A 15,804-nucleotide genomic window follows, 5' to 3' on the forward strand; every position below is an offset into this window, starting at 1 on the left:
ATACAAAGTAGCAAAAGAAGACCAAAAGTAAAAGCCCGCCAAGGTTAAACAAACACGTACACGATGCATGCTGCAACCAAGCAGCAAACAAACAATGAATCGGCACCGGATGATCGTGCCAGGTGTCCTTTTAAGTGTTATTGATTATAACGACCAGCACCTGCGAGGCTGCCGGCAGGGCTGACGTCTCTACCCGCTGGTCGCCAATCTGATCGGGACGACCAGCACCTGTGCAGGTGCAGGCGGGGGCGACAGCGCCCCCCGTTGGTCGTCAACCAGATCATGACAGGTCAGGGGCGGTCCAAACGTGACGTGACGTCAGGACTTTGTTATTTAGTTTTTTTTTTGTTCTTTTGACTTGAAGACGGCGCCGCGAGAGTGGCTGCCTTTCCAGCAGCTCATGTATTTTGTTTTTATACTTTCATTCCTTTCATCACTTTGCTGCTGTGAAATGTAAATTTCTCCACTGTGAGACTAATAAAGGCATATCCAATCCATCCAATCCAATCCAATCCAATCCAACACAAAAACAAGACTTCCTGAATATTCAGCGCGAGTCTCAAAACGTAAAATAAGGCCATATCCGGTGGAATCTTCGTAAAATACAGTCATTTGAAGTCATTTTACAAATTATGGACACAACTTGTCCGGAGGCGGCGGTTGTCCTTTCAGTACAATCTGAAGTCAGTGTTGGCTCTGTTACCTTGAAAAAGTTACTCAGTTTTGACTTTGAGTGTCGATCAATCAAGTCACCGTCTGCTTGATTTTAAAAGTACCTAAGTTACGGTTGACTAGCTACATTCTATAGATATCGACTACCCCACTTCACATAAAATTTCCAACTAGTCTTGCCAGTCGAGACGCTCCCCAATTTATGCACATTCACATTACGAATAACAATACATACGAACATTTTTGTGGGTATGTTCAGACAGAGAGGCTGTAATTTAGATTTTGTATTGCGCACCTTTTTCCGGCCGAGCTCGCTTGCGATTGGCTGCGTACTGTGCTTCACGCAGTGTATGACTTAAACATACATTCCATACAAAATATAGCACTGAAGCAACTTACGAACAAATTCACCTTACGACCGACTGCTCGGAACGATTTCGTTCGTAAAGTGGGGGAGCGTATATATACATACACTTTTTTTTGTGCGTTTCAAAAACATTTTTTCAGCAGTTTGTTAGCAATTTATCATGGGAAAATTAATGAGCCTTCTTGGTCTTGAATGTATTATATCCCATATACAGTATTAGAAAATAAATGTTTTTGTATTGCCGTTTCATGAATACTGTATGAAGCATCTTCATGAGTCAATGGCTCTCTGTGATCATAGCTTCGAACCATTTTTCTCTATTTTGTGATTTTGTCACTTTATTCTAAACTGGGGGCGGCCCGGTAGTCGAGTGGTTAGCACACCGGCTTCACAGTGCAGAGGTCGCTGGTTCGCGTCCCGCTCTGGCCTCCCTGTGTGGTGTTTGCATGTTTTCCCCGGACCCGCGTGGGTTTTCTCCGGGTCCTCCGGTTTCCTCCCACATTCAAAAACATGCATAGCAGGCAGATTGAACACTCTAAATTGTCCTTAGGTATAGGGTGTGAGAGTGACTGTTGTGTGTCTTTGTGTGCCCTGCGATTGGCTGGCAACAAATTCAGGGTGTCCCTTGCCTTGTGCCCAAAGACAGCTGGGATTGGCTCCAGCACCCCCCCCGTGACCCTAATGAGGAATAAGCGGTACAGAAAATGAATGGATGGATGGATTCTAAACTGGTTGCAAATAAAAGACAACAGCCACATTGTTTGATTTGTGTGAGAATTTTGCGGATTTCGCATTTCATTTTGCACACTTGTCTCTACTGTAACAAAAAATTTTACACAATGTTACCAAATAGGCATTTTTTTTCTATCTTCAATATACAGTAAAGTCTCGTTATATCGATATCGGATACAGTAAAGTCTCGTTATATCGATATTCAAGGGAGTCAGAAAAAATATCGATATAACCGGGACTATCGATATATCCGACCCTGTTTGCATGTAATTTTCTCCGTGCGTGCATAGAAATAGTATCGATATAACCGGGACTATCGATATCGATATAACGAGACTTTACTGTATATCGATAGTCCCGGTTATATCGATATTTTTTCGGACTCCCTTGAATATCGATATAACGAGACTTTACTGTATAACATGTTGCTTTAATTTAGCCAGTATGGGTTTGTGCCCAAAATAAGGAGAACGAAAGCTACTATCATCATGATACAAAAGTGTTCCTACCCTCTCCTAAAGTACAAACGCAGTATCTTAATCTATCTACTGTATTGTCCCCTTAAGTATAACATACTTTTATTTCCTTCTGGGAATGTATCCGGCGTCCGACTTTGTCTCTTGGTGTAGCAATTCCATTCAAATCGGGAGAATAATCGTTTGTAGAAGTAAGAAAAAAACAGCTTCAAGATCCAAAAGGCAATCAGTGGCGCGCCTAAACAAATAACTTCATTTAGTGGAATGTTTGCAGAGAGGCTTTTGTACATCTACCGTTAATGAGAAGACGTTTGCTTTTGCAAAGCCACTCTGGGAAATAATGAAAGACACAAAAGTCCTTGTCATATTCATCTCAAATTGACTGAATAAAAGAACTGATTTGTGCTAAATTTGAGGAAATGACAGAATTTACAGTTGCTACAAAGCTAGGTCAGGGTTTTCATTTTACCATTACGTTTACACTACGTAAGTGAGAGCTGGGTCAGCTAAAAGAAGCATCGCTGGACTCATTTAGTCTCTCTTGTGTGCGAACACGGCCAAAGGCTGGAATCTGCTTCACTTATCCAAAGCACTGGTAGATGTGCAAGTCCCCTGGGAAGGTTGCACATGTGCTTCTAACACATTTGCCAGATCCATATTTAAGAGAAAAAAGAACATTCACAGTCATTTGTGTCATGATTCGGTTTGTGACCAACGCTTGGCACTGTCGGGCCCCGCCTGCAGTTGCACAGGTGTTGGTCGTTTTAATCATTGGCAGTTAAAAGGACTCCCGGCACAACCATTCGTGTCGGGTCATTGTTTGTTCCACCCTGCCAGGTTTGTTTCGTCTTGTCATGTTTTACTCATGGTTTTGTTTGCTACTTTGGACATTTTTGTTCTAATGATTTTATTCTTTGAGATGGTGTTCCTGCCGACTTTAATACATGTACAATTTGTAAGACACATCCTGCTCTTCACTCCTGCCTGTTTTTTTGAGGTCCAACCACCACCACCACCACCTTGCAAAGTGTGACAATTGGTATTCTCTGGATATTGCCAAGAGAAAGGTAGACGAAAATATTACATTCCTAAAGATTCAGCATTAACAACAATTACTTAAGACGAATCAAGCCACACCTCAAAATAAAAAGAAGAGACTGACACCATTTAGAGCGCAGGTGTCAAAGTCAAGGCCACATCATTTTTTTCGGCCCGCGAAAGCATATCAAACTTGTTAAATTCAATAATGATTGCTAAAATCTGAGCCAAATTGTCATATTTTTGGATGTCAACCACAATAAAAGTCATTATTCTTGACTTCAGATTTGAAAACGAGTTATTCATTAATTTGCTGTGTGCTCTATATGTAATATTTGAAGGGATTTAAACATTCTAATGGGTTCCCCGAATTCATAACGGCCCTCGAGAGGAAACCATAACTACAATGTGGGCCGCGGCAAAAAATGACTTTGACAACCCTGATTTAGAGAGTCTCTAGTCTACATAATGCATTTACAATCATTTTAGCCCTTGCGTGCACCCTGTAACCTGACAACCTGATCATATGTGCACTGTGCTTACCACTGTCCCTAAAAAACACGCTAAGCTCTGAGAAATACATGTAATGTATTTTAATATAAATATTTTCAAAATGGTTGTTTTAAATAATGAATTTATTTATGTTGAATTTAGCAATTTAATAAAATACATGATTTAAAAAATATTTAATTCCCACTTCCCATTATTCCTGAATTTGACTGTAATTATAAAAACAATTACTAATTCAAATACAATGCAACAACATTGATCACGAGCAAATCAGAGAAAGGCTTTTTGACTTCCTATCTGTGTTTTTACAACGATTTCAAATCTTTCTTTTTTTTTCTATCGCTTCAGGATTTCATTTTTGTATATATGTTTGCACAATATGGATTTTACCATGTGTTGGAATTGACAGGTGTCATTTAAATTGACCCAAATTATTGGTGAAAAGACCACAGACAGTAACTATAGAGCAAATACAATAAAACGCTGAATGACGTACAGTAAATGTCGTACGTTGCCTTGGCCTTCAAAAGAATGACAGTCAAACTTTCTATGACTCTGTGGTGGCATCAGCCATCCACTATGGCATTGTCTGCTGCTCAGGCAGCATCACCACCCGGGACAGAAAAAGACTGGAGGGCTTTGTCAAGCGGGCCAGTTCTGTCGTGGGCTGCTCGCTGGACTCTCTAGAGGAGGTGGGCAACAGACGGACGCTAGCTAAACTAAAAGCTATGACGGACAGCCCCTCCCACCCCCTCCTGCCCATCCTGACAGCTCTGGGTAGCTCCTTTAGCCAGAGACTATTACACCCGCGCTGCAAGAAGGAGAGGTACCGCCGCTCGTTCCTACTGACTGCTGTCAGGCTTCACAATTCCCAATGATCACATGTGAAAAAAAAAACAAAAAAAAACTGGACACTTGTAAATATGGGTTGTTGCAATATATCTAAATGCATTTCTTGATTCTGCACTATGTACAGTCTTGTTTATAGAACGGTTTTTGCACATCTATATTTGCACAGTATACAGTTGACATTTTTATTTTGTTATGCTTAGAATATCTTGTTTTCTATCCTTTCACTCCCACCCCAACCCCATCCCTCTTCAATTGCTGCTGTGGACTGCAAATTTCCCCATTGCGGGACGAATAAAGGTATTCTGATTCTGATTCTGAAAGGAAAGGTCAAATGAACAAAACAGAAAAGCACTTACACTGGCACTTTGCGCAAGGGTCCCTCTGGTACTCTTGCAGATCTGCGGCACGACTTCGGACGCTCGTGTTCCGCCGCAGACCTCCGCCGTTCCGGACGCTGCCTCCCCGGAGGCGGGCCGCTTCCACCTTGGCGTAGACACCCAGCTCCTGAGTGTACCGCCCATACATCTGGATGAGTCACAAACGTTTATATGAACACAGGGGGAAACATCTTTCCGACAATAAAGGGTTGGAAGCAAACAACAAAATGATAACATACTGTATTTTCTTTCTCTTGCAAAAATATGACCATTCAAGGATGGCACGAAACTCCTAATGCACGAAACTCCTAAGCACTCCTAATGCACCCCACACTTCAGGATAATCAAAAAAAGACAAAAAGAACATGAATAAAATTAGATATGTATTTTTAAAATGTTTTTATCCCCCCCAATGAACTCATTCACTGCCAGACGTGCAAAAATGAGCCCACTTAAGTGCCAGGGTTTTTGTCATTTTCACTTGAATACCAGGATCCACAGAATATTGAGTTTTAGGACTACATAAACATTCGATGCAGCGTAAGAAACCTTAGACTGTCTTCTTTGATCAGGAAAAAAATAGTTAATTCCTAAATTATATGGGTCTGGAGTTATATGAGCTTGAAATGAGGGTGCCTGTCCAAAATACAATGCAATACATAAATATTAGTTTATACGGCACTTTAACAACAGCTGTAGCTGGAAGAAAGCACTAACATGAAAAAAAAAAGGAAATGCTGCCTACTTGTGGAAAAGAAAAAAAACATTGCCAGAGGCCATGGCTTTATCGGCACCCATGCATGAAAAAAACAAAAACCAAACAAATTAGGGAATGGCGCTCTACGTCATATTTTCAATTCCCGAATAAATTAGTAAATGGCAGTGGATGAGTTAAAGGACAACCGACGTCACTTTTTTGTTTTTTAACTGACACCGGAAAAACATTTTATAGCATCTAAAATACCCAAAACATGCAGTATGATATTTTTATTCAAATGCAAAACACCAATAAAAAGGACTTAGTGTCAAAAATCTGCAAAAAAATTGAGCTGCGAATTGGGCACTTTCAGAAAGTCCCGCCCCCCTTTCGTGACGTCACGCCAAGACGTCTTGCATTGCTGATGAATCAAAACAATGGCTTCAGATTCGGAGAATATGCTTTCTTGTTACACATCCAGTTATGAATATGATTCAAATAGGCCTGATGAGCAAAGCATACGTGTTTGCAATCGATTAAAGAATTTATTTGGGCCATTTTGAGGCAAACGGGCGGGGGGGGGGGATGTCTCAAAAAAACGGCGACCAGCTCCGGTGAGGAATGAATCAGCTCGTTTCCACAGCTCTGATACATTCTTTCCATTGAGTTTGCCTCCCTCTGCTGGCGGCTTTTGGGTGTAAGACATAGTTTTAAAAAAAAACAGTACAGCAAAATACATTGACGTGATGGAAAGACGCTACAATGCGTCTTTTTTACAGTGAGGAGGCGGTCCTTTTCTGACGTCACGTACGGACTCGTCACTGAATGTTCAGCGCGAGTCTTAAAACGTAAAATATAGCTATATGCGGTGGAATCTTATTAAAATACGCCCAGTAGAAGTCATGTGAAGCCATTTTACAAATTATGGACACAACTTGTCGTCGGTTATCCTTTAAAGGAAGACTGCCAACAACAACAACTGAGATGGACAAATAGTCACTCCACTCCAACTACAAAATAACCTCCATCAGCTTAAGATAGTAAAAGAAATCTACTTGTTTTGAGCCCAGCACTCGCAAACTGTCCTTACCCGGTTGCCATCCAGCTGTCAGCTCCCAGCTGATTAAGTCCACATGGCTGGCATTCAATTAACACCTGGAAAAAAAGAGGCGGGACCTTCAGCCAACTCTTCTGCCATTCATTTAGGATAAAGTCTCCATTTGACTGGGTACAAGTTGTCCCTGCACTCTTGAGCGCCGTCATGGAGAATTTTGGGAACCTGGTTGGTGTTTTGCTGGTGATTGTGGGACTTCTGGCTAGTGATGCTGCAGCCCAGCACTGGCTGGAGGAACGAAACAACATCAATATGCCTCCTGTGTTGCTGGCACAGAAGCAAGTGGGGGTCAGCGATGATGACAAATGCAACGTGGCGCACGATGAGATGATCCAGTGCGGCACTCGTGATATCACCAGAGAGCAATGTGGAGTCATCAATTGTTGTCACAATGGACAGCAGTGCTATTATGGCAAAGCAGGTTAGCTCGGCGTTCTGTTGCTATATGTGGGATTTAAATGTCAAAGGTTGACATGTTTGACATGAGACTAGCATGATCTGGCGGGTCTTTTGAAATGAAATTGTATTGAGGATGTCCTTGTGCTTCTTAAGTTAACTTCTGACTCTAACACCGGTGTACCAATTTCTAGTCATCTGGCACTAATCTTTGTCTTATTTTGAAAAGGTTGCTATCCCTGGTAATCTTGCTCAACAGATGTTTGATGTGATTTATTTTTTTGCGTTAAACTGGAATTTGCCATTCAACATTCTTGTAGTAAGTAAGAAAAGAAAGGCATTTTATGGAATATGTCACTTGTGTTGACAGAAATGATTATTTCAAAGCTGCAGTATTTGATAGTTTGTGTATCAAAAACATTAATTAGGCCATTGGGCAGTGGAGGGGGTGTCCATAAAAAGTAATTCTGATTTGTATTCTTGGGTTTTGAAATTGTTTGTTTTATTCCCCCCCCCCCCCTTCATTTGTATCAGCAAAATTCAAAATGTGTTCAATGTTGTCAGCATTGATATACGGAAGGCTCTTGCAACATGCAAAAACTGCGATGTATACATGGTCTATTAATATCCAGTATTTTCTGGTGTATAAAGCGCACTCAAAAGCCTTGATTTTCTTCAAAAGATGACCCTGCAAGGTGCAGGGTGCGCATGTGCGCCTTATGTGAAGTAATATTAAGCCACAACAGGTCTCGCAACGACTGTCAGCAGCCATAGACTCCATTTTCCCCTGTAGTAGTGCGTAACCCCAGCCTCTAATGCGGCACCTTACAATGCGGTGTGCCTTATATTTGGAAAACTTTTTTTCATTCGTTCAAGGTGCGCTTTATAGTCCGAGGAACTTTATATATGGAAAAAGTTTGAAAATACACCATTCATTGGGAAAATACATAGCATGTTCTTTGTAAGACCTTTGCACGATCTTTTAAAATTATTTAAACAGTTAAAACCTGCAATTAACAGTTGCACTAGGGAATTTGAACCATGATTTTGTGCAGTACTAGGTCATTTAAAGTATGCCAACCACAGATTACACTAGTCCCGATTATGCACTTTGACAAATTGTGTTGATTCAAGCTATATATTGCATAACGGATAATGTCTAAATATTTTTTCCCTTTTAATATAAACTTATTTTGAAGTTTGGCAGTTGCGCTATTCAACCTGTCCACCCTTTTTAAATCTTGTCAGTGATTGTGCAGTGTACAAGAGATGGCCAATTTGTCGTGGTGGTGGCTCGTGACGCCACGTTGCCCCGGGTGGATGTGACTTCAGTCAGTCTGCTGGAAATGAACGATCCCACATGCAGTGCGGTGGACACCACCCCCACGTTTGCCATCTTTCAGTTCCCCATGACCCTGTGTGGCACGACGGTCAAGGTGGGTGTGTGCTCGTCAAAAAACGATCCAAGATTAGCTTTGCCGACTGAAACTACATGCTAGTCTCGTGGTAATCAATGATATTTGCAAGCATATCTATTTTTTTTTTTTCCTTTCGTCACAATTTATTGCAGGAGGAAGATGGCTTTGTGGTATACGAGAACCACATGTCGTCGTCATATGAAGTGGGGATTGGACCCCGCGGGACCATCACCAGGGACAGTCATTTTGAGTGAGTGCTTGAGATTAAGATGTGTCATTAAGGTGCTTGGGATAGGACCCGTCTTGCCTTACATTCAGAGTTGGGTTGATGACTCCAAATTTTAATCAAGCCAAGGGACGTAGCAAGTTAAAATCTCTTATTTAGATTTGTTTTATTTTTGAAATATCTTGATTATATTGTAAACTATAATGCATGGCAAGTGGCATATTGTCCATGTTTTTGGCTTAAAAAATAAAATGGTGCGAGGAAAAAAAATTTTTTTTTTATTCCTCATCTAGGCACAGGGTATTTTTTTTTTAATAAATATTTGAGCATGTGTGTGATTTTATTTTTTAGAGAAAAATTTACTATTTTAGAAATATTTCATAAGTTTAATGGCAACTGGCCTTTAAGTTCTAAGCAGGGCGTCTCCTTGATCCAAAGATAAAATATTCATTCTGAAATCCTACAAAAATGGATTTTGAAAATTAAACGAGGTGTATACCACAGCGCAACATATCTGTCAAGTCAAGAAAGTGTCAGGAGACCTACTTTTCCAAACAGTCACTGGTGTTTCCTTTCCCCAGGTTATTGTTCCAGTGTAGATATTCAAATACAGGTGTGGAAGCATTGGTCATGGAGGTCAACGCCCTTCCTCCACCTGTGCCAGTAGCTGCCGGCGGACCCCTCAGGGTGGAGCTCAGACTGGGCAGTGGCGAGTGTTTTTCAAAGGGTTGCGTTGAAGGTACGTATGGCAATGCTGTTTTGCAACCCGGCAGTTTGCACGCTTGAAAATGAAACTCTCGCCCCACAGAAGAGGCAGCGTACAACTCCTTCTACACTGCAGCAGACTACCCAGTCACCAAAATTCTGAAGCAACCGGTGTATGTTGAGGTCCGAATCCTTGGAAGGTCTGATCCGAACATCATTTTGAATTTGGAGCATTGCTGGGCTACCACTACCCCCAATCCCAACAGCATCCCTCAGTGGGATCTTCTTATTGATGGGTAAATGTCTTAAAATATTTTTTAAGAGAAATTTTCCCCCCCTACCAGCAAATTTTCTTGGACTCATCCTTGTTGGTTGCAGATGTCCCGTCAATGACGATCACTACCAAACCATCATGGTGCCTGTGCAGGAGTCTTCCACAATACAGTACCCAACGCACTACAAGCGTTTCATCTTCAAGATGTTCGCCTTCGTGGATCCGACCTCCTTCAGTCCTCAGAGGGATAGGGTACTGTCAAAACGTTTACTATATAGTAAAGGACTAGTTGGTGTCATTCAAAATGTAACCGGATAATGGTGGCAAATGATTGTCATTGTGGTTTGTGATCTGTGAAATATGTTGACATAATTTTGCTCCATTTGTGTCTGTTTTTTTGTTGTTGCTGCTTATCTGTATACACTGTGACTTTTCAGATTTTCATCCACTGCACCACAGCAGTGTGCTATCCCAGCAACACAAACTCCTGTGACCAATCGTGTCTTCACACACGCCGTGAGTAGCCTCTTCCCACTTTGAAAAATGTTTCTGCTCCAATCTTTAATCTCGCCATTTGTTTACTTTGAAAAATTTCAGGTAAATCAATGAGTGCAGACCACAGGACTCCAAGCAATGATGTGGTCTCGAGCAGACCAGTGATCCTGACCCCGATGAGGGGAGTCTCTACTGGTCCTCTGAAAAACTGGAAGTGACCACCGATTCAAAGACAATCATGACTTTTTAATAAAGGCTTGTCAAAAAGCACTCTTTCGCAGCATGCTTTGTCACATTGCGAATGTACAGCGCACTGCCTTGATGTAGTGTGCAAAGGCATGAAGTGAACCCTTTTAGCCACACAGTGTGGGGTGTGTTAACATTTTGTTTGGATCTGATGGATGGCGAAGCATTCTTGACACGCTGCCCTTGACTTGCCACTTGGGTACTGTATAGCCCAGAACGGTGGTCGGCGACCTGCAGCTCTTTATCAGCGCTCGAGTGGTTGCTTGGACCTTTTTCAAAAATGTTTGAAAATGGAAAAAGATGGAGGGATTTTTTTGTTAAGGTTGTTGTAGGAGGACAAATATTAAAGCTTTTCAATGATGTAGAATAAATATTACATTTCACAGAACTCTGTGTCAATGATGATTTGCGTCATCGCTTGCGACACACGTTGCTATGAGCAATTCACTGATAAAGAATGGGATTATGGAAGAACCATTTTAAAACAGTACTCAAAAGCTACGGGAGTTAATATGCTGCAAAAGTGCGTCCCATGCCTCTAAGCTTGGTAGCTGTTATGGCTGTTGCTCATGATGGCGTTACTGTCATTTTTATAGTAGGCTAAAATATATAGAATCCATCCATCCATCCATTTTCCGTACCGCTTATTCCTCATTAGGGTCGCGGGCAGTGCTGGAGCCTATCTCAGCTGTCTTCGGGCACAAGGCGGGGGACACCCTGAATTGGTTGCCAGCCAATCGCAGGGCACACAAAGACATACAACAGTCACTCTCACAATTTGGAGTGGTCAATCTGCTGTTTTTGGGGTGTGGGAGGAAACCGGAGGACCCGGAGAAAACCCACGCGGGTCCGGGGAGAACATGCAAACTCCACACAGGGAGGCCGGACCGGGACGCGAACCGGTGACCTCTGCACTGTGAAGCCGGTGTGCTAACCACTCGACTACCGGGGCGCCAATATATAGAATGTTTCCTTTAATTTTATTTTACTTTTTGGGTCCAGTAATACATTACATAACATTAAGGGGTGCCAACATCTGCCCTATGATTTATTTTTCTTGTATGGGGCATAAAATGTACTGTATACATTAAGATTTACTTTTTGTCACATGCAAACTTGGTATAATGCGGCGCAAGAGTCCCACCTTGCCTAGCAGTCATCAAATGGATACTCGAGTTATGATCCAACATAAATATTGCCAGTTTTGAAGTTAAGCCAGTCATAAAAACGCCTGTTGGCAGTCAATTTAAAAAAATGTGCATCCAGAGTATCCCCGTGAGCCTTTCACATTCCTCCACTACAGCAACTTGTGCATCATTCTCCCTCAGTGCTTCGCACGCCTCCCTTTTTCCCAATTCCTCCGCCCCCCACTCCTTCATTGAAATGGGCATCACGACTCCTCTCGACTTGCTTGTATGATCAGGGGGTGGAGGGTTGCAGATAGAAAAAGCAGAGTGGCTCCTTCCACACATTTATACTTGGTGGATGGGCAAAGAGCACAGTGTTTTTCATTTTCCATTTTATGTGAAATCCAAACTTCACGCAAATGTTTTGGGAGCTACCACAAAATGGCTTTGAGAATGCAGAGCGCATGAATAGACTATTGGATGAATTTGGACTCTGTGGGCAAAGGCCAGAGTATTGGATGTTGAACACGCCACTTGCCTTGATTTGCTTCAGAAACAGTCTGCATTGAAAATCAAACGTTAATTCTGTTAAAACATTTTACATTTGTCAACTGTTTCAGCCCATATAGAGAAAACTATTTATATTGAATCCTTTCAGGATCAGTGGAATGTTGCAACAGTGGACAACAGTTATTGGCCAACTACGTGATGCAAGTGATTGCTTAGCTGGTAATGCTACGAGTCATTTATGAACAAAATCCAGTTTTGTGCCAAACTGAGGAATTCTATCTAATCTGTCTAATCCCAATCTCTCTCTCTCTCTCTCTCTCTCTCTCTCTCTCTCTCTCTCTCTCTCTCTCTCTCTCTCTCTCTCTCTCTCTCTCTCTCTCTGCATCGCTCTCTCCACCTCTTTATCTCCTCTCATCTCTCCCATCTATCTATCCCATCTCTCTCTCTACCTCTCTATCTCTCTGATCTATTTGTTTATTGTTTTTGTTTAAGTATGTATTTACTTTTGTACAATTATTTCTATAGATGTATTTATTAATGTATTTATATTTATTAATTTATTTATTAATTTGCACGACATCGATTCCCACGTCCACTTCGTAATTCCCGGGTTCAAACGCATGGTAGTCTTTGAGGATTCAACATTTTTTTAAATAGTAGGTGTGAATATGATGGGCTGTTGCTTTTTCGCAAAATAAACTGAGATCAAGTCCAGGTCTGCCATGACCCTTTTGAAAATGCCTGGATCGATGTTTGGAACAAGGTATGGGTGGTGAAAAAAATCTGATTGGCCAACTGTTACGTGTCATGTCGGGTGCACGTCGGTCAGATCAATGAAACATGACAAGGAAAATTATATCAATTTTACGTTCAGCGCAATTGATGTATGACATTGTGCATGCGTCTGTCTTATGGCGATCAGGACAGTGTTAACAAGAAATTGCAATTATGAGAGATGATGAACGTGATTAACGGGAGAAGTTGTCCTTGAGTCAAAATGATCCCGAAAGTTTTAATTGGGGTCTGTCAGGCCTGTTAATGGCAGCTGTGTATTTTATTAGCTAGTTTCATTGCTTTGCTTTTTATAGTATCCCCCCCCCACACTGTTACAAGTTCTTGTTTTCTACTACTTTGCATTCTGTACTTTCCTTATGAAGCATTTATGTGATATTGGATTGGATTGGATTTGCCTTTCCAATCCAATATCACATAAATGCTTTATAAGGAAAGCACAGAATGCAAAATATTGAGACGTCCTTTAATCTGTCACTAAGTTTCTATTGTTTGTCATGTTCAGGGCTGCGAGCAGATGAGGGTTGAGTCCATTAATTAGCACTCAATGAAATCTGCGATTTAGACATAATTGAAATGCTCCTTAAGACTTGATTCATTTAGACCGTGCTTACAACAGACTTCTTAGGCCGATACCACGTTGGCTTAGTCATGCTAATGAGGTAAACCAGAGCCAGGGATATAACAATAGAGGTAATCAGATTGGCTGAGATGAATCCAGAGCCAGCATAAAACTATAGATTTATTCGTTTAGTTTTTTTTGTTTTATTTTATTTTATGTTACTTACGGGTTGAGTGGACGCTGGTGCGTGTGGCTGCCACTGCTCACCCGCAGAACAAATATCTTGTGACTGTAAAGTGTCCTTGAGGGTTTTGAAAGGCACTTATAAATGATATTTATTATTATTATTATTATTATTATTATTATTATTATTATTATTATTATTATTATTAATCAGATTTGCTTCAGTGAGTGGTCCACTGCTCTCCCAATCATAGAGCAGGGACCTATCAGAACAGAGGTCTGGCACAGTGTCAGAGATATGACAGACAGACACCGTGGACAGAGACTCAGAACCAGAAAGATTGTCCCCACTGCCGGCAGGAGACGCAGTCATCAGATGACATACGTCTGAATTCTGCGCCCCTCTGCCAAGCTATTTATTGAGAGTATATGTAAATTACAGTGATATATTAGTAAACATAGTTTTCTTGATTTGCATACCACGCCTCTGGGCGTTCTGAGCAACAACAGATGTAAGCAGTAAAACATATACATTTTAATTGGTTGTCTTTTCCATGAACTGATAAGTTTATAATCTGGCGCTTGTGCAGGATGTTTAAGCCGTAAATAACTCCGGTGAAAAAGGAGTATCTCAAGCCCTAAATTCTGTGCAAGGCCGGACCTTCTAGAATCTTGATGGAGACGACGGTTCATCGTGCCGTATCAGATTTACTGTGGCCATCTGCGCTTTGACTGTAGGCCCATTGTTTAGTTGGTCAGCAAAGCACGGCACTTTTAAACATGATAAATTATTATTCTCCATCACACAGCCACCTCTGTCCATTAGGGATATAGGGCCAGGGTTACCAGCACAAATTTAGTGAGCTGATGAAGGTCTCTGGACGTAGAGCGAAATATCTGACACAGATGACAGCTGAATAAACCTTTTCCTCTAAGACTTAATTTTATAGCATTTTCGGGCCTTGAGGCCCAATTTAGCAGGAATACAAAAACCTTTCAACATTGAGTTACGGCGAGCTCTCTACATAATGCAAAAATATACAAATAGTGTTCCTATCTCTCTCCGTTTAAAAATATTAATATAATCGAAAAATATACACTAATAATTAGGCTCATAGATGTATCATAAAATTAACGGACAGATGTCATTTCATGTAGGCGTAAAAAGCCCGATTGAAACAGAATTGCAGGAGATGACATCCAGTCACACTGAGCAATATTTTAATCACAGAAGGCTTTCTGTGTACCAAAACATATTGTGGATGTTGACTCTTTCAATATTTTGAGGTAGTTCATCTTGTTTGTTTTCTGTATGATTCACAAAAGCAATTTGACTTGTGTTGTAATTTACAGCTTTGACGTAGAGGGAAAAAAATTGCACCCGTTTCTTCACCCAACTCGTAATTCCGAACAAAAACTGCACAAAATCCCCTATGTGTGTACCAGTCTGTAGACTCATTGAACTCACTCCATCGTTTGCTATGTGGGCCCTGAAATAGAGAGCAGCGACTTGATCCGATGTGATAATGACTCAGTCACGCTAGACAGCTTGCACTCACACATTTAGGCCCATCAAGTGTTTAATTGGAGCATATTAGTTGTTCTCCATAGGCCTCCCTGGTGCGAGAGACCGGGGAGAGCGCTACCTGGCCATCTGGCTACCGCCGCCCTTACAAGGAGCAGCAGGTGGGTTAGCAGAGCTGCCTTCTCTAACTGGTCCACCTCCCACAACAGCAACTTCAGAAGCCGAATTCGTCAGTTTAACTCCCACACTGAACCCAGGACACCAGTTCAGCTGCTGTGCCTCCCATCTGGTTGCCGTTGGACGCTTTATGACTTCGCTGAAGGGAGAGAGTTGTAGTTTGCAAGTGTAAGCGCAGGTCAATGAGGCACGGATTATTGTTACCGTGTGATCCGCATCGTACTCAACAAGTAACCATGGTCCAGTGGTTCGGGTGTTGGTCAGTGTGGAAATGCGCGGTTCGCATCTTTCTCTTGCAAATATCCCCATTGTGGGACTATTAACTCAGTCACT

General features: G+C 41.6%; 2 protein-coding genes across 5 annotated transcripts in view; one reads left to right on the forward strand and one right to left on the reverse strand.

Annotated features, from left to right (window-relative positions):
- The window catches only part of clcn2a (chloride voltage-gated channel 2a), an 83,373-nt gene that overhangs the window by 37,750 nt on the left and 29,819 nt on the right, over nt 1-15,804 (reverse strand). For all 4 annotated transcript variants that reach the window (XM_089007581.1, XM_089007578.1, XM_089007577.1 and 1 more), the window contains one exon: nt 5,004-5,172. In XM_089007581.1, the coding sequence (XP_088863707.1) occupies nt 5,004-5,172 (169 nt within the window). The remainder of the gene's footprint in view (nt 1-5,003; nt 5,173-15,804) is intronic.
- Nucleotides 6,983-10,579, forward strand: LOC148891723 (zona pellucida sperm-binding protein 4-like). The gene is made up of 8 exons (XM_089007583.1): nt 6,983-7,256; nt 8,480-8,667; nt 8,802-8,899; nt 9,457-9,614; nt 9,684-9,876; nt 9,959-10,106; nt 10,292-10,370; nt 10,452-10,579. Exons 1-8 carry the CDS (start codon nt 6,983-6,985, stop codon nt 10,565-10,567), a joined length of 1,254 nt encoding a protein of 417 aa, XP_088863709.1. The 3' UTR covers nt 10,568-10,579.

This window comes from Hippocampus bargibanti, linkage group LG11 (genome assembly GCF_051943395.1).
Source record: "Hippocampus bargibanti isolate YZ-2025 linkage group LG11, ASM5194339v1, whole genome shotgun sequence".
Classification (NCBI taxonomy): Eukaryota; Metazoa; Chordata; class Actinopteri; order Syngnathiformes; family Syngnathidae; genus Hippocampus; species Hippocampus bargibanti.